Genomic DNA, 18,491 nt, shown 5'->3' on the forward strand with positions numbered 1-18,491 from the left:
TTTTTTACACGCTTCTACCGTAACGTTGGTAATAGATATGCAGCAGGATACGTGGATGCACCTTCCAGATTTAAACACTGAGAACAAAACCTGTTAAAGACAGAGTGCTGGCTTTAAAAAAAAACACACAGAAGCCAACATCCATGGATGAAAAAGAGACTTTATTCACCTCTATCATACATTTTCTTTAAGCTTAACTAAAGCCTCTTTGCATAGTTATTTTATTCAAAAATGGTCCTGAATACAAAAGGCAGATAGTGGTCAAAGAGATATGACTGTCAGGTACCATGACAAGTTGCTGAAACAGAACCCCAAAATAAATAAAGCCCACTCACAGCCACAATGTTTCCTCATTAAATAGTACAAAAAGGTTGAACTCAAAGGTGATTCCTATGAAAATTCAATTAATACAGCTGCTCGCCCACTCTGATTTACTGGCTTTAGATATCACACAGCTTGGTTTGTAGTTAACTGAACTATTATACTGATGAAGAACACAAGCGAAGAGGATTAAACTATGTACATTATTCACTGGATTTACACTTCACATTGTGTCCACACCCTATCTGTACAAGACACAATGGGAAATATGGATGCTACAGAAGCCTGATCAAATACTGAGGAACATTCAAGGGTCAAAGGTTAGGCACTGGTTTAGTGTCTTGGCCGAGAGAAAGTGTGTGATGCTGCACCAGCTTAGCAGCCAGTAATGGTGCGTGAGCGATTGTCAGAGCATCTCAGGCTTGTGAAGGATTGATGAAACTTAGACAGAAGTCTCAGCTGGAAGGCACAGACAAATGGAAATACTGTCACAGTAGGTTTGCACACTTTTTGTAGACGAGGGGCTTTCTGCAGTGGGATCCCTGGTCTCCAGTGTCTCGGACTTTTAGTGGTTGGTTGTTTTCACATTTAAGACTTGATTTTCCACAGCTGCAAATTAAAGAGAAGAGATAAAAGCAGCTTTAAAGAGATGTCATTTCATTTCACAGAACGGCACATATCAACACATCATAATATATCACAGTGGTGCATCCCTGGTTAAACGATCACTTTGTCAATCTGAGAAATATTCTACACCAGTCTCATGTCTGTATAAGAAGTGCAAAACTAGAGCAGGGAGATAGCTGGCCTATCTTAGCGTGAGGACTAAGAGTTCATAAATAAACCAGCAACCCTAAGGACCAGATTATACTAGGAGTGGTTCTAATGACAAACTGTCACAATGCATCAGAAATCAAAACTGGTTCTACCTGTTACAAACAGCCACACTGGGAGGCAGCTTAAAAACCGGTCAGAACAAAAAGATGGGCGTCATATTCATAAATGTAAAGAAATATATATAATTAAAAATAAACCGAAAGCAAACGAGACACAGTGAGGTTTCTAACCTCTGCGCCGTGGGCAAATCAGGACGGGGTATGCTGTCAGGCATATTTTAGCTACAGATACTTTCACTAATAATGCTAAGCTAAAGTAATTATGCCCCATACCTAACCACAGACATAAAAATTATATCTTTTAATCTGTCTATAAGAAAGTCATAGGCAAAGGCATATAACATTTAAAACTCAGTATGTCAAACTGTTCCTCTGAGTATTTCCTGACTTTACAAAGTGCGTGTCAGTGAAAGTACGTGTAACTTAAGGCACTGGTTGCTAACCACCTGAAAGCCCTTTTAAACTCCTCTGCTCTCGCCACTCTGACACCGACAGATTTGACATCTGTAACTATGCAACTATAAACTGAGAAATTTCACAAAATGGGTTTAAAAGTCACTGCAGCACTTAAATATAGCAATTCCATAATGTTTGTGTTTACAGGAGTTATACAAACAGTAAAAACTGAAGCAGCTCAGGCCAAGATGTCATGAGTTTGATCCCCACTCAAACACCAGAATCGTGGGGATCTTCCACCATGCAACATGTTGTTACAGGCTCTGACAGGTGAATGCTCATGATTTACAGTGCCCAAGCTATAATAACTCTGTCCGTCACAGGCTGAATAGTGCTTTGTGTGAGCAGTAAACTCAACTTTATGTGCAAAAGTGCAGCTTTCATCCATTTTTGCTCTGTCCTCTTGCTCCATTACCACAGAAACCATAGAGCTGTAATTTCAACATTTAGCAGAGAGTCTCCACTCACTCTGATGTTGAAGCCGAGCAGGTCGCTGACCACGGCAGACACGGCAGACAGGATGACCACTCTAGTGATGTTATAGATCAGAGGGTTCACTGTCAGACCCAGCAGTCTGAATGGAGTGTCCAGCTCCTGGTGGAGGTTAAGCGGAAATACAAAGTTGTTTTTATTTACAACACGGGGGCACATAGCTAGGAGCAAAGAAATGGTCAAAGCCAGAATTTACTGTGGATTATACAGTAGGCCACTGGCAGATAGAGCTTCATCTGGCCTTCATCAGAAAAGTTAAAATTAGATATCAGAACTGACAAATTCATTTTTATACGTCTCATTCTTAGCATTTAGTTAGTAGGGATATATTGATGCAATCTTCTCTTAACCACTAGACACTGGAATAATCAAGTTGAGTCACAAGATATATTTTGTTTTATTTTGTACAAAAATGAAAAACATTAAAGGAAGATTTATGATCTACAGAGTTTTATTTCTAATGGGAAAGCTTATTATTTGTTCAACATACAATTGTTTTGTTGCTTGTGTATTTTTGTTCATGTTATTTTTAAATGATTTAGCTTTGTATCAAGGCAAAACACTTCAACCACAATTCATACTCACCTTCATCAGTTTTGTAGCTAGTTTTAAAACGTTGTTCACTATATTGAGTTCTTCTTTCTTATTGGGCTTCTTCTCCATTTTTAGATACAGATTGATCTGTAACCAAGAAGAGTTATACATATTATTAAAGAATTAGTCGTTTAATTAAACCTACAGTACAATCAGTCAAAGTGTCACTCATTGTGCTGAACACACTGAGAAATAAGCTGCACTGCCAGGTGTTCTGCCGCCACGGGCACCTACCTGCTCCGTCAGCAGCACTGAGGAGTTGCTGTATTTGCAGTTGGTCTCTGAACCCAGCGTGGCCAGCCGTAACAGATAGAGGATGAGGGAGGAGGCCCACACCATCAGCTGCCAGTTTGTCAGAGACTGTAGGAATGTCTTGTGGCTGTGCAGAAGCTTAAGTAGAGAAAGAAACCGCAGTGCTCCCGTTAGGAATCTACAGCACTTCTGTCTCTATTCCAGTCACACTATTTGGATAATATTGTTAAAACTGACATTCTCTAATCAGATGTAATCCCTTATATGACTGACCTGGGCACAAATGATGAATGAAATGGAAAGCGCTAAAAGGAAGATGGTGGAGACGATGACATCAACAGAGCGCTGCGGCCCTCGTCTCTGCAATGAACAAGCAAGTCAGTGATGCACCATTGCAAACAAAGGAAAGTCTGTGACAGAGTTAAAACAATATAAAGTAGTAAAAGAACAGGAGGATACGAACCCTGAGAAAAGAGCGTAGTGACAACCACATCTTTATGTTCTGGACTTTCTTCAGTCTGAAGTGAGGGATCTCAGATTTCTTGGCCTTTCGAGCTGAAGTCAGGTGGCTGAAGTACTTTGCAAATAAAAGCCTCTGTTGGAGAAACACAGACACGCTGTGAAAGATGCAAAGCACCTGACGGAATCAAGCAGTCCTACAAAAAAAGCAGGATCTGTTGTCTGTAGGCTCTGTCAGCTGCCACTAGGGGGACAAACACATGTACAAGTAAATACAAAGATGGGTCAGTGGTGATTAGTCACACACAATCTAGATTCATTCATTAAAATACAGCCATAGTAATACAACTTAACACAGTTATACCACTAGATCCTGAGGGTTGTCTTGTCATTTTCCACTCCCATTATTTAGCTTTTGGTGGAGACACTCCACTGTGAAATACAGTTGACTATTTTCAGAGTACAGTGTTCAGGTTTTTCCTGTTTTTCAAGAACCACCTTAATGGGACATTGTGAGACTTAGTACTGTACTTGTAAAAATATATTGTGCAAACTAAAAACATGATGATGGATTTTTTGTCTCGCCTTTATTTGTCATAATAACGTTTAGAAACTGTGGTTCCCATAATGCTGAATGGGAATGAAAGTTGGAAGTACTATTTAACATCACCATGGTGTTATTGTGCTACCTAAAGGCTATTTTCTGTCCATATTTTGTTATATTTGTGAATCTCTGCTGTTGGTGTGTAACCATGGATGCACAGACCATCATCAAAATAATATTTGACAGAGCAGAAAACCTCCAAATGTGTTGATTATGAGGAATAATCTGCAGTTACTAGGATGGAGGTCTGTGAGATGTTGCCATCCATGGATGGTGCAAGTTGAGCTGCAATCAAGAACAAGAGGGCTGACCTCTCACCTGTTTGTACGTTCTCTCAGCCACACACATCATGAAGAAGAACAGTCCAGTCAGGCAGACTCTTTGCACTGTTGTGATGAAGAAAAAGGCGTAGGCTTTGGCGTCCAGCGGCCCCACCGCCATCTCTACCAGCTCTGCCGGGGACACGGAGCCGAGGCTCGACAAGTCCAGATGCTGAGCTACGCGGAACACAAATGGAAGCAGTGCCAGGGTGACGGTCATGAGGCCGCCAAGGACCAGGTAGCCCATCCCCTGCTCCACCAACTTCACCTGTTCACAGGAGAGAGAGTGACAGGTGATATTTTGTTATGCTGCAACATTACAATATTGCCTCCTATATTCAAGTGCAGACACAGACTAGTAATATGTAGTACAATATGTACCCGTGTAAGGATGATCCCACTGATCTCCAGCACAGACATGTCTGCTTTCTTACACTCTCCCTGCTCCCATATGATGGCACTGACCCGGTCCTTGGATGGGTGACACGCCTGAAGCCAAGACAGCTGGTTCTAAAAGGAAAACAAGAAAAAAGAAAACGGATACCCTCCTGTTCATTTACGGTTTCTAATGTGTAGGAAAAAAGTAATAATAATGACTCAAATAAATAATTTGTTATTTCAAAGAAAAACAATATGTTTTGATCTGGTGTGTTGTGTTAGTGAGACAAGGCTACTATTTGATTTTTATCAAGAAAGTAATCATCAGCTTAATAGATAAAATATCTCACATAATAAACATACCTTCACATATAAAATACGAGACACTGGCAGTATAAATGTGTGGCATATCTCAAGTATTGAGATTTGAAGGCCTTGATTAAGTATTTACCAATATGTTGAATCAGTAATTCCCTTTTGTAAAACCACAGATAAAAACTAGGATTAAAGATGTATGGTGATCTTACTCCGGTGATTCCCTGCTGAAGGCTCTCATCGTCACTGCTCAGAGTGGTGGTTTGTGGGAGTGCAGAGCTGGCGTTGTACCTCCCGTTCCCCTCGCTGTCACTGCTGCCTGTGGAGGCAGAGTCGGGTCCTTGGAGAAGCTCCTCCCACATTGTGTCGTCGGTATCGGAGTTAGGGCGAGAGCCGACGCTCGGTCTGAGGCGCTCCACCTCTCGAGGCTTCACCTTGATAGAAGCACCACTCCCTTCCTGCTCCCGAATCAATGATGAAGAGGTTTTTTTGTGTAAAGCACTGACCTGAACATTATTGACTGCTTCACATGTCTATGTCCCACATCATTACTCTTCTCCACCAAAGCATCATCTCTATGCATCTCTACAATTGAATGCTTCTTGAACAGTTAACTCGCAGTAATACCTTGCAATTACTTTCATTGCGATACACTGAAGAACTAAGTTTACCTGAGGCCTTAGTGAAGGTTTGGGGTTAGACTTTAGGTTTCTCTTCCTCACACAAGACACATGTGCGGGGTGTCTCTCTTGATGAGTCGGCGGGCAAGTCTTTTCAACCGTTTGTACCCCCTCCTCTTCCTCACTGGAGAGTTCATCGGATGCTCCAAATCCTGACTTTCTCTTGTTCTGTGAGAGAACATCACAAATAAAGTATCTTACAAATGTGTTCCACAACATGTGCAAATTACACATTTTCAAAAGTTATTGGTATTTTGATGCTCTTATTTGTTATGCATATCTATCTATCTATCTATCTATCTATCTATCTATCTATCTATCTATCTATCTATCTATCTATCTATCTATCTATCTATCTATCTATCTTAACAATATTTATCATAAGCCCTACTCAGAGGATTTTTTGTCACATTGTAAACATAAGAAGAATAAACCTGCCTCTCTAAAAGGAAACCAAAGACCGATTCAGCATTAACCATTCAACACTAGTCAGTTGCCAGAGGCTGCTTAAATTCTGGCTGTGGCTATTTTTCCAATACAGCCAGCACCAAGGTGTTGACTGCTGTTTTTAATGCTGAACATCACTTGTCCTGCTGAGAATGAGAATCCTTTATACTCTGTCCAGTGATCAAAGTTTGTTTACTGCAGACCGACTAGAGAGAGTGGCTGTACCCTCCTCTCCTCGGGCTTGTATAATCGCTGACTTTCTTCAGAGAGCCACGGCGCCTGCTGCTCCGTGTCCCCGCTGTCGTTCTTCTCTTCAGGTTTTTTCAGCCCCCTGCTCTTCCTTGGTCTGAAAAGAGAAAGAACAAACAAAAGAGATGGTAGACGGAGCAGGCGTTGGCCAGAGCCACAGGAGTGAGAGCGACAGAGAGGCTTTGCTGTGTGCTACAGGTAGCAGTCTTTGGCTCTGTGTGTGGAGATGAGGTTATGCATGTGCTGTGAGGTGAAGGTGTGTTAGTACAAGCAAATGAGTGTGCACAGTGCCTAACAATGAGCAAAAAAAAAAAAAAAAAACACCACCTCCTTCTGCGCGCGGGGCTGGTGGTGCTGCTGGCAGCTGGACTGCCCGAGGGCCACCGGCTGGACTCAGTCGACACAATCTGGCAGTGCACAGTGCCCAGCAGCAGCATCAGACACATGGGCCCAAACACCTCGCTGGCACTTGCCCCAGGGACCTCCAAGTACAGCACCACGGCTGCCACTGAGGGGAGCAAAACATTTGGCAAACAAAACGGTCTCTTAGGGGATTCATTATAACAGAATTCATGCTCACTAATGAGGTTTTTCTCTGCTGCTCAGGTGTAACATGGTATAAACTGTGACAAATGAGACGCTGAACTTAGGCCATAGGAATGGATTTAAGTCTGAGTACAATATACAGTATTTATTTCATTTACAGTCAAAAGAGAAGATGAAATCATCTTTCAGCACCTGCCTGAAGAATATTACTGTTACAGTAATTAAAGGACCACACAAACTGTCTCTCAATACTCAATATTGTGACTCAATGAAAGACAAAGATGCAACAGTGTTATAAACCTGCAGATTCTCTCCTTGTGTTAGTTTTTAAAACCAGCAGCAGGTGTACACAGCACTTTTCTTTAAAACTTAATTTTCCAAGTGACATAAAAATATTTTCCCTCAGTAAACGAGAAGAATGAGAGGAGCTGAAATGCTACGCGAATATGAATAATGTCAAGACAACAAAGAGTGAGTTAGTTTACAATGTGCAGTCTGTTACTTGGAACCCTAGTTCACATCATTACGCAAAAAATATTTTACATTATTCAAATTTGTTGTGTCACTCGGTCGTGTACTCACCTTGCATGAAGTAGAGAACAAGGATACATGAGGAGACAGATCTGGAGGTCACCTGGATCCACCACTGAAAGAAGAAGGGGAAGAGCAGCACTCTGACCAGACCCTTTCGAGTCAGAGATGTCCAGGGACTCTCTGGTTTGGCTTTGCTGAAAGTGGATCCTGAACATACAAATGAGTCCAGATCAGCTTTGTTGAAACTGTGACAAATGTGACTATGAAACTGATATTCTCTCTTCTATTGCTCTGACAAAACACAAGACAACACAAAAGAACATGTAACTACGGAGATGTGCACAACGTTGCAGGTTATGAGATTTACTGACTGTGTGAGGTACAATACAATTGACGCCTTCTCATTGTTCATCCTTACCTCTAACTAAGTCAACATCAATGAGGTCTGGTTTGATGAAACACGTCTTCTTTGGTTTGCTGTCTAAACCCTGTGGGAGTCACAAGGAATATTCATCTTAGCGGAGATTCACCACACACATTTATTTTCAGAGATTTTAATAGGTGTCTTACATTCAGGTCTGCCTTCTCCAGAGATTTCTCCCAGACTTGTTGATCGTAGGCACCGATCTGTAACAACAACAGAACTGTTGTAATACTTTACTTTTACTATGGGGGCATTTAGTGAGGCTTTGCAGCCCTTATTTAGGCACAAATGTGTGATCGTATTTTATTTGAGTCTTGTGTGATGTGCAACTGAGCTGTTGTGTGCTGCCGTCTTGGCCAGGTCACTCTTGGAAAAGAGGTTTTTAAATCTCAATGAGTTTTTTACCTGGTTAAATAAAGGATATTGATTGATTGATTGATTGATTGATTGATTGATTGATTGATTGATTGATTGATTGATTGATTGATTGACAAATCAGTAAGATTTAGTTTGTTCATAGTGACTAAAGGGACCAGACCAAGGTTTTGCCCTGAAAGGATCACATCAAAGAAAGGTTTGTGCATGTAATTTTATAGAGTTTGAAAACAATTTATAAATGCTGGCCAATTGGAAAATGACAGCACATTGTGGCAATATCACAAAATATACTGGATTTCAATAATGTTACATCTTTTCAGATACTATTTTATTCTCTATGTGACATAATTCTTATCCTGTCTACCTCAATGTGCATATGTGGATGTATATGGGGGAAAGTATGTAGATATAAATGCATTTGCATTACTCTACAAAATATTTTTCAAAGACTGGGCAATATTTGCTCTGATTATTCATTATATTGTATTGTACATCATTTCATTATATTTTTCATTTACTGGTTTCTAGGATTTTAGTGAGATAAAATAGCTGATTGTATCAGGGTAGAAACAGCAAAGTAAGCATTTAATTGCACTGCATGTTTATTTCTACATATAGCCTAACAATAATGACATTGAATTGAGGTAAAACTGGATGTACTTCCTTGGAAATCACATCGATGGCTACATTTTTAAACGTGTTGATGTAACAGTGGTCTGGTCTTACCTTCTCTTGGTACCAGGCTATTCTGGCCATTGTCCTGTGCTGCTGGAACCAGTTCAGTCAGAGTCAGGTCATTTCACACAGCGCACAGGAGACAGGGAGGAGGACTGGGCATCCGTCCAGGATTGTTCATTAAACAAAAAACAACCACGGCCACATTGAACCTGACACAGACGCAGAGATAATGTAGAAAAAAAAAACAGTAAAGAAAAGACCGAAACCAAAATCAAAGTTTCCAATATGAAAGAGACATTTGATGCGTGTATTTGGTTAAGTTATGAAGTAACTTATCTCTGAGTAACGATAAACTAATCAGCGTGGTAAACCTTAGCTAGCAGGAGCCGCCCGTTAGTTAGCAAACGACCGAGACAACTCACCTGAAATAAAACAACACTTGTCCATGAAGCACAAACTGGAGGAGACCTTTGGTATCATCACAAACGGCTCTTTAAATACTTTATCATCAGTCTTCAGTTTCAGGGGCGTCGCAGCGTCTTGTTGTCAAACTGTGCTAACTACTAGCTGCGCATGCTGTGAGCTTTACCTTAACTGGCTCGTCTTGTCCTGATAAATGACTCGCAAGTGCCATAAGTCATTGTCTTCGTGGGTATATGGTTGTTTACAGATGTCTGTGCTCAAGGTATTCAGTACTTGTCTCACTTCACTTTTGTTTTAACATTTTGTTCATTTTCCGCTTCCCTTTTCCGGGGTTTGTTGTCTCCGTATGGGGTTTTTCATCCCCGGGTAGTGTCTATCAGGCTGACTTAGCGCTGTCAACCTGGTGTTGTCGTTTGGATAAGATCGACTGATAACATGCAGCTGGGGCTACTACATAAAACCGTGGAGGAAAGATTTGTGATTTACATTTTCACAGAGACATTTTTCAGATACATATCTCCAACAGGAGAGCCAGAAGGTGAGGATGGCTGCCTGAAAGGTTAAACTAAGGATAAAAAGTTCCCTAAAACTCGCTCCTGAAATTTTAACCAATCAGAGATCAGCAACAGAGACCACGCAAAAAAAAGTAATAAGACTGGAATGGGCTAGCCATTGTTTTAAGTAAGGGATAATGTATAGTTCGGAGGCTATACATTACCCCGCTTATTACACGGTTTACGAGTGAAATAATTAATTTGAAACATAATGTTGATCAAAATACGACTTTCATCGATTAAAAATTGCATTTAGCGAATCTGCAAGACTGGTCACGTCCGCTGTTTTGCTGAGCCTCCCGGTCGTGCATTTGAAGCCTTTGATAATCAATCAGTGGATCGATGGATTACCATACACGTGTTAAGATGTGTGTATTGTGTGTAGTCGTATCTGTCATAAACAAGAGATTAACTCTACTGTTTACGGGGTGCGTTTGTGTCTCGGAGCCGCGGTGCCACTGAGACGAGAGGAGCTGTGACACCGGGTCAGAGGCTCTGATCAGCAGGTTTGGTTTCCAGCCAGGATGTGGAAGGAGCCTCCACTCTCCCTGTAACAAGTTACAAGTCATTATCTCTAACATCACTATTAGTCCGAAGCTGTTTAATGACGGTAAAAAATGAAACATAAGGTAAAATTTCTCTTTTCTGTGCTGCGCTGATCAGAGCGCCGTCCCTAGCAACGGTCATTATACTTGACAACGGTCTGGACCAATCAGAGAGCAGCATTGTATTGATAAATTGTTGGTTGTGTTCTCAAAAACAGGCTTTCGTTAGGAAATTTTGGAGACAGGTGAAAAACTAAACTAAAATAATAATCCTGAAATGTATGATTGTAATTGAAAAACAGAGATTACCCAAAGATTTTTTTTTCGTCAAGGGACCAAAATCATCTCAATTTTATACGCATTCAACGTCAGTCTAAAATATTTCATACAGGGCCAAAAATATAATCCTGATAGATAAATACCACACTTTTAATTTACAATTATTCTAAATAAAAACTTCTCTGAACATTTGAACCACCAAGCTTCCTGAAACAGTAAAGGAACAGGCCATAGCCCTGTTCAAATGACCTCTTGTCAAATTCCCAAACTCACAGACAATCCATTTAGTATTAGAAACAGAGAGAAAGATAAGCTTATTGGCATTGCTGGCACAATGATTTAATAACTTCAATGTTGAATTGACTCTTCTTTTCACCTACAGTGATAATGATGAGAATGATATGTTGATACAAATTGATCACAAACTGGCTATTGTAGATAGACACACATGTGCATGTGTGTACAATTCTATTAAAAATTAAGGCATACATACACGAGAAAAGGTACCAGTAGCACCACTGAAGTGACGCTTCTATCGAGCACTAGGCTACTTTCTAAAGGGTCCATTGCTCAGCTAAATGACAGTTCTCTGTGCACAAATGCCTAACAACTCTGCTGTCTTGCAGGTGAGTCAACAGCCTGTCAAGACCGAGAAGGAGTCATTTGTCATTCGACTCCTGAGTGTCTGCTGACAGCTGATCCTGCTCAGATGCACACACGATCTTCGCCTTGACCTTCTTGTTGGAAGAAATGATAAAGTAGGGGCTGAGAGAGGCATAGCAGGAGGAGAAGAACACCCGCATATCAGCCACCACTGGTGACACCTTAGCCACAGTCAGCATGTAAATCCAGATGATGTTATCAATCCCAAAGAAGACCACATACAGAACCACCAGGGTGACCACTGTTTTTGCAGCCCTGGTCTCTGCCCCAGCACCCTGAGAGCGGCGGATCCCTCTCACCTGTCGGCTGTGGCGGTGGAGAAGCAGCAGGATGTAACCACTGGAGCCCAGCATCACAGCCACAAAGGCAAAATCCCTCCCAGAGACAGCCACGCCATTGATCACATAGGACAGGTTGTCTCTGAAGTCCACATGACAGAAGCCAAGGTTGAGGGTAAATGCTGGGACAGTGCCATTCCGTGGGGCCATAGAGAAGAAAGGGGCTGCGATGCATATGGCCATGTTGAGGAGCCACAGACCTGCGAATGTGGGGAGGACCAGGGAGGGAAGTGCAGGCTTCAGCCTCGACAAACGCGGTCCAGCAGGGGCGATGGTCACCGCCTGAAACACGCTGAGCATGCAGGTGATGCAGACCGACAAAGCCCGGCCAATGCGGTAGGCGTAGATCACCACCTTACAGCCGGGGTCGTTGAGCAAGTCTCGGAGCCCAAACACAGTCATGGTCTGAGGGACGCAGCGGGTCAGTAGAAGCATGAGGTTGGCAAAGGCCAAGTGGCACAGGATCATGTCCACAGGGAGGAGCTTGGGTTCTGTGTAAATGATGTGGCTGTAGGCCAGCAGCACCACGGTGTTCCCCAAGATGCCCATACCTGTTTGCAAGAGGAAGGAAACCCCTTTGATGGTCACACACAGATCCATGACGCCAAGGCCTGCACCGGTCAAGACTGGCAAAGCAGACAGAGAATCAAATCTGTTATAAACACACTGCACACACCAGACATTCATCCAGTAAACATCTGATATAACAGATGATGATAGTATTAATAACAGGTTTTTTTTTATGTTTAGACTGATGCTCACCTTAAGTTGCAGCCTGTTGTGCAATAACTGTTTAATCACCCCTGTAATTTCAATTTATAGTCTTTTATGTCCCTTGAGATCATTTCCCAACATTGCAGTGTTCAGCCCAGTTTTGCAAATTACAGTAACAACACTTAATCTGATGTGGTCTCTGAAGGCAAGCACAGCAAGGGCATATAGCACTGAGGGATACACACTGTTTTTCAAGTCGTCTTAAAACAATATCCTATATGTACAGTGTGTACTACTGCACTGATGAACAGATCCCTTACATTTACAATGCAGGTGATGGGGGCCATCTCTTATAGGTAAATCAAGTCTGTTGTCCAAAGGTAAAGTATGTTAAAGTATGAGATTCCTTTTTGTGTTTCTGTTCTGCACTGCAGTGGATGACCCGCAATACAAAGGTTTTGGGGGATACAGACTCAATACGATTAATTCAGCAGATACCTTTCAGAACATACTGGGTAATTTTGCACAGAACAAGGTGTCCTACCCTGAAAACATGTTATGAAGGGACAGCAGCGTAACCATCATTTTAGAAGTGAGGGGGACAAATTGTTCAAAGGTCTATTGAGTGATTTATCATCCTCTCGCATTCAATTGCACCTCTCCTTAGCAGCTAAAAATCACACAAACAAACAGAACAGCACCAGGAAACCGACTTTAGCTCTTTAAAAATGATATACAAAGTCAAAATCTAAACTAAAGTTGCCAAACTCAGGTTGAGTTAACATAGAATGACCCTGAAGTGCGGGGGACATGTCCCCCGTGTACCCCGCGTCCGCTACGCCCATGTGAAGGGATATTCTGATGAAAAACTATGACAGCAAGCAAAACTTAAAAAAAAAATCAATAGATCAATCACTATATGGCCAGTAATTACAGTCCATTTTCTGTATTGGAATGAGATATAGTAGCAAATTTCAAACAAATGTGGCATGAGTGTGCAGAAATCCCTCCTTTGTTAATATGAAATGAAGGTGCTGCAGGCTGAATGTCAATACAGCATCCCAAATAAGATTTAGGCTTTAATGTGGGGAAATTGTTCATCGTCAGAAGGAGATATGCCTTAGGTCATATGAATAGCATATGCGAATCCTTATATGAATTCTAAACTTGAATGATGTTTCCTGTCTTTAAATCCCACATCAGTTTTCAGTTTCCTTGGACAGAGGGGCTGCATGTCAATCTTTTGAAATATTTTAATGCTTTTTCCCTGTGGAGTTATATAGAAAAAGCAGAGTTAAATAACCCCTGCGGAGACAACAGTGTGTGGTTATTGTTGATGCAAAAGCAGCCTGATGATGCCTTGAATGAGCCATCAAGAGGCTTTTACATGCACAGCTGGTGCCTGGGTGTGCGCTCCTTCCTCCTTCACGTCCTGGGAGCATGTTAAAAGACACAGAGGAGCAAGACAATTAGCCATATAACAATGCATGTCTGTACTAATTGGGGGCATAGGGACAACCAGCCATTATTCATTTATGTTCCTCACTCTCAGTGCTGACGTATGCTTTAACAAAAGTTTGTAAGATGTCTCCAGGTTTCCAGCAGTGTACAGTATGCTTTAAATGGCAAACATGTCTCAAAGTAAAAGCACTTGAACCTGTTGGTCAATTATCCACCTGTGTTTTCAGCTGTAGAATTCAGATTGTGCAGTGAAATTGTTGTTTGAGTAGCTTGATTTCCCCCAAGAATAAGCCTTGGAACAAAGCATCATAAGATATGTTGTTTTTCTGTGTGTTTTTAACATGTTAATATGAGAGCTAATTAAAATGGCAAGTTCAAGCATGTCCTGCCAAGGGGATTTCATCATGTACAGCATCCTGCATGGTAAGTTCTTTTAAAAAGCAGACTTTTTTTGAGTTTTTCCTTTTTTTTTGTTTATGGCTGATGTAAACTGTTATTTCCCCATTACGCTAATTTAATTTTTAATTTCACAGGAAGTGTTTCCATTATACCCAGAGCATTGATGCACAAAGTACAGCTCATACCACCCTACCATGCATGTCTTACTATGATGAGGAAATGATGTTTTCTGTGTGCAATAAAAGACAAATTTACTATTTTACACTTTTGGTTTTGGTTTTTTAAAGAAAACCTTACAGTCTGATCTAATCCCAAACAGGTGCTGTCATCAAGTCTTCTTTGGCTTTGTGTTCTTTTCAGTAACACTGTACATTAAATAAACTGTTTTCACACTGAGGGGAGCAAAGGTGACAATGTTAGATTGGACTATATTATATTCAAAATCACAAATGTTTCTCATATTTTGTCCAACTCGTGGAAACTATAACTAACTTTAACTATTACTTAAATGATAGACATTTTCTAATACAACAACTTAAACTTAAACTAAACTAAATTTATGGTAGCTTTCTTGTATTGGACACGTGAGTGAGTTATACATGTGAAAATGATGTCAGTTATGATTCTACGTTCATGATAAAAATTTAAATGTGTTCATTTTCTTGACGGCTGTCTCTAAGATATTAGTTTAGCTGATTAATTTGAATTAAACCAATATCATCAATCTTTTACTTTCTGACAGTGACAGCGAGATGCAATAATAGAGAAATCACACTCTTGCATAATTACCTAATTATCTTATCTAATCTAAGCTATTTACATAAAACCTCAATTAATTCTGTCACTTTTCAACCTTTTGCAGCTAAAAGAATGTGCTGAAGTGCATGTTTGACTCAGGACGAGGAAATACTCAGTGCATCTCTCACTGTGCCAGTTAATCTGTCCCACAGCAAAAATGAGGTTTAAGAAGCTTTTGGCTCAGCAGCCTCTCACTCTGATATTGATAGGTCTCACACTCTCACACTCATGATTTGCATTAAAAGGGAGGGTGAGGGCAAAAAATGACCTCCCATGACTTTAGATTTATCTTTTACACTATCTACAATATGTTTACCTTAAGCCCTGTGACATATTAGGTTTTGTGGTAACGTTCAAAAATAATTGATTCATTCATAATGCTCAATGGAACCCTGAGCCAAAAATGTATTTTCATTCTTTTGCATAGAGAGACTCATTTATCAATTGCGGCACCTGCCTGCAGCACTTGTTTTCTCTGTCTTTTATATAAATATGTTTAAAAAAGAAAAAAAAATCAAGCAGAGCAGGAAAGACATCTCTCTTCTTCACTAAATGTCATATGATCTGTTTTATTTTATTATATTTTACTATATGCACCTGGCTCAAAACTCAAACATGTGGAAACAGGCATAAATACAACCAGTCCAATGAGGTTATTGTGCATTGAACTAATTTCACTATAATTATGAAAGTAGTAGTAGTAGTAGTAGTCTCAATTTTGGTGGAGGACACAACTCATTATCTTCTTATGAGAAATGGGTTTAATAATCATTACTAGGACCCTGCTGTGGGACATGTTGCAGCTAAATCACTGAGCTAAGCCCACCCACACTGATTCACCCTTAAAACATCCTCATGGTTTAGGTTTAATTCCATTTTTAGATCTTTTATTGCTCTGAGTGAATTACACAATCATAAATTTGAACACTATGTCGAGCTCTACAAATGAAACTGGAGGCGATTGATCACGCAGACAGAGTGGAACGTACTCTGGCTCCCACTTTGTTTCAGCTTCCTCCACTGGAGGACACTGTGGTGTTGGTATCTGACTAACCAACACAAGGAAGGTGTCTTTAATAGGTAGAGGCTTTTCAAATTGATTGCAGAAATTTAAAAAAAGTATAAAAGTAGAGTTGAGGGTTTAATAAGGAAATCTAACTATAGTATCTGTAATTAGAGAAAGCAGTGAAACAGTGACATTGAGAAATAGTTTTAATCAGTTTTGAGTATAAACATGAAGCTAGGAGATCATTTTTCATTAACACAGTTTTTCTCTGTCCACTGGTTAGATCTATGTAAGTACATCCAAACACACAGCTCTCTCTGTGTTATCCTGTCTGTCACAGCCCACTGAGGGGACAGAAGCAGTCATCTGAATTGATCTCAAGTAATTGGAGTCTGAGGGAAGAGAAGTCAATGGACCATGAAAAACAGATCCAACAACCATTACCTGTTTGCAAGTATAAGAACAAAAACCACTCGACTACTTGAGGAGAAGGGGATCAGAGACAACGTCCACACCTTCAGCTCTGACTGTTCTCAGGTGAGTGTGACAATCTATCTACTTTTCTGATATCACTTCATTCAAAAAGCATGATATAGCGATAATGTTTAGTGATTTATTACACCTCTTTCTGCAGGAATGTCATCAGAACAGTTTGTTCGGGGGATGCTCTATCTGTCCCTCACTGTTGTGGGAGTCCCAGGTAACGCTGCTGTCATCCTGGCATTCCTCCTATTGCTGCACCGGGAGAACCGCCTCCTCCCAGCGGATGCCATCATCCTGCATCTGGCCTGTGCAAACCTGCTGGTGGTGGGTGTTCGCTGTCTGCTGGAGACCCTGGCCTCCTTCCGTCTGGCCAACATCTTTGGCGATATAGGTTGTAAAGCTGTGATTTTTGTCTACAGGACCTCCCGCTCTCTCTCCATCTGGCTCACCTTTGTTCTGAGTGCCTACCAGTGCCTGAGCATTGCCCCTCCCGGATCACGCTGGGCCTCTGCCCGCGCCTTGCTAGCTCATTATTTGGGCTTTGTTTTCCTCTTCCTCTGGCTCCTCAACACCTGCATGAGCTCGGCAGCCATACTCTTCTCCTTTGGCAGACTAAATAACTCTACCCTCACAAACCATGGCATTAATGTAGAGTTCTGCTATGTCAACTTCCCCTCCAAGCTGTCCAAACAGGCAAACGGGGCAGCCCAGGTGGGCAGAGACGTGGTTCCCATGACCCTCATGACCTTAGCCAGTCTCATCATTCTGGTCTTCCTTTACAAGCACAGCCGGCAGGTGAAGGGACTCCGCAGCAGTAGTGGGGGTGTCGGTGGCAGCGGTGCAGGAAGTAGTGGGGCCGAGCAACGGGCTGCCAAAGCTGTGGTGACCCTTGTGACCTTGTATGTGGTGCTCTACGGGGTAGACAACGGGCTCTGGGTCTACACTCTGACTGTGAGGAAGACCATGACGTCCTCTCTAATCTCTGACCTGCGTATATTCTTCTCCTCTCTATATGCAGCGCTAAGCCCTCTGGTCATCATTGTGTCCAACAGGAAGGTGAATAGCAGGCTGAGGTGCGTAGTGCAGGAGAAGCCGGTCGAGGAGCAAGCCACAAGTCTTTCTCATGTGTAAGGGCACATGCTGGGATGGCTGATTACTCACTGAGCTGCAGGAGAAGCTGTGATGATAAAGACTGAGTTTTATTTTAAAGCATGGGTCAGTGTGTCTTTGTAACGCAGTGGGACTTTGGGTTTTGTGATGCACGTTGCAGGAAAGACTCGTCTTTCATCTGTGGTGTACAGTAGCTCATAAAAATGATGCCCCCCCCTTTTTATATGCCATTAAAACATGTCATTTATGGGACAAACTGCAAAATACCACTTGTAATTTTGGATGTGATAGTGTACTTGTGTGAGGGTGGGGTTGTTATTGTCTCACTGACTAGGATTAAGGAGAAAGTCTGTCTTAACAACCCTGTGACTCAATACTAGCCTGTATGAATCGCTGCTTATCTGGCATCGTCTTGCTTTGTTTGTTTATTCGTTATGTTCTCACCATCCTAATTGGGTGGAAGAAATATAGCTGGGTGACTCAGGGCTCAATGTAGCTGTCAAGTGACTTTCAACTGCCCATTTAGCTTTAATTAAGGCTTCGAATAGAATCTTGGAAATGTCCCGTACTAATGAGGCAGGTTAATTGTCCCACAGGGAATTGGATAGAAACCTGATGGGAAAACTATACTCTTTAGAGAAAGAAAGATGTAAAAGATGTTCATTACTCAATACTTAATTACTCAGTACAATGAC

At 41.4% G+C, this 18,491-nt stretch overlaps 3 protein-coding genes across 4 annotated transcripts; 1 reads left to right on the forward strand and 2 right to left on the reverse strand.

Moving 5' to 3' along the window:
• Positions 1-142: 142 nt before the first annotated feature.
• On the reverse strand, positions 143-9,738 carry phtf1 (putative homeodomain transcription factor 1). Of its 2 annotated transcripts, none has more exons than XM_083972676.1 (17): positions 9,446-9,738; positions 9,072-9,232; positions 8,114-8,170; positions 7,962-8,031; positions 7,592-7,750; positions 6,791-6,971; positions 6,440-6,560; positions 5,759-5,935; positions 5,300-5,545; positions 4,776-4,904; positions 4,393-4,662; positions 3,475-3,606; positions 3,285-3,371; positions 2,994-3,149; positions 2,751-2,846; positions 2,142-2,267; positions 143-930 (listed from the first exon to the last, which is right to left on the reverse strand). In XM_083972676.1, exons 2-17 carry the CDS (start codon positions 9,099-9,101, stop codon positions 910-912), a joined length of 2,058 nt encoding a protein of 685 aa, XP_083828802.1. In that variant the 5' UTR covers positions 9,102-9,232; positions 9,446-9,738; the 3' UTR covers positions 143-909. The 2 variants fall into 2 exon arrangements, with proteins under 2 accessions (XP_083828802.1, XP_083828803.1); XM_083972677.1 differs by having other exon boundaries at positions 9,613-9,732.
• A 1,745-nt stretch (positions 9,739-11,483) lies between these two features.
• Positions 11,484-12,425, reverse strand: ora1 (olfactory receptor class A related 1; the record flags this gene model as incomplete). The annotated part of the gene is made up of 1 exon (XM_083972681.1): positions 11,484-12,425. One exon carries the CDS (start codon positions 12,423-12,425, stop codon positions 11,484-11,486), a length of 942 nt encoding a protein of 313 aa, XP_083828807.1.
• Positions 12,426-16,839: 4,414 nt separating this feature from the next.
• ora2 (olfactory receptor class A related 2) lies at positions 16,840-17,817 on the forward strand (the record flags this gene model as incomplete). Its single annotated transcript, XM_083972205.1, has 1 exon — positions 16,840-17,817. The coding sequence occupies one exon, from the start codon at positions 16,840-16,842 to the stop codon at positions 17,815-17,817; it is 978 nt and encodes a 325-aa protein (XP_083828331.1).
• Between the last annotated feature and the right edge of the window lie 674 nt (positions 17,818-18,491).

The sequence above is a fragment of the Trachurus trachurus genome (genome assembly GCF_905171665.1).
Source record: "Trachurus trachurus genome assembly, chromosome: 5".
Lineage (NCBI taxonomy): Eukaryota > Metazoa > Chordata > Actinopteri > Carangiformes > Carangidae > Trachurus > Trachurus trachurus.

Excerpts from the sequence above, each read along its gene's own strand:
- phtf1 (XM_083972676.1), bottom strand. The coding sequence starts at position 9,101 with ATGGCCAGAATAGCCTGGTACCAAGAGAAG. Across the intron at positions 4,905-5,299 it reads TTCAGCAGGGAATCACCGGA|AACCAGCTGTCTTGGCTTCA; the intron begins GTAAGATCACCA and ends TTTTCCTTTTAG. Across the intron at positions 2,268-2,750 it reads TAGCTACAAAACTGATGAAG|GAGCTGGACACTCCATTCAG; the intron begins GTGAGTATGAAT and ends AACCTCCACCAG.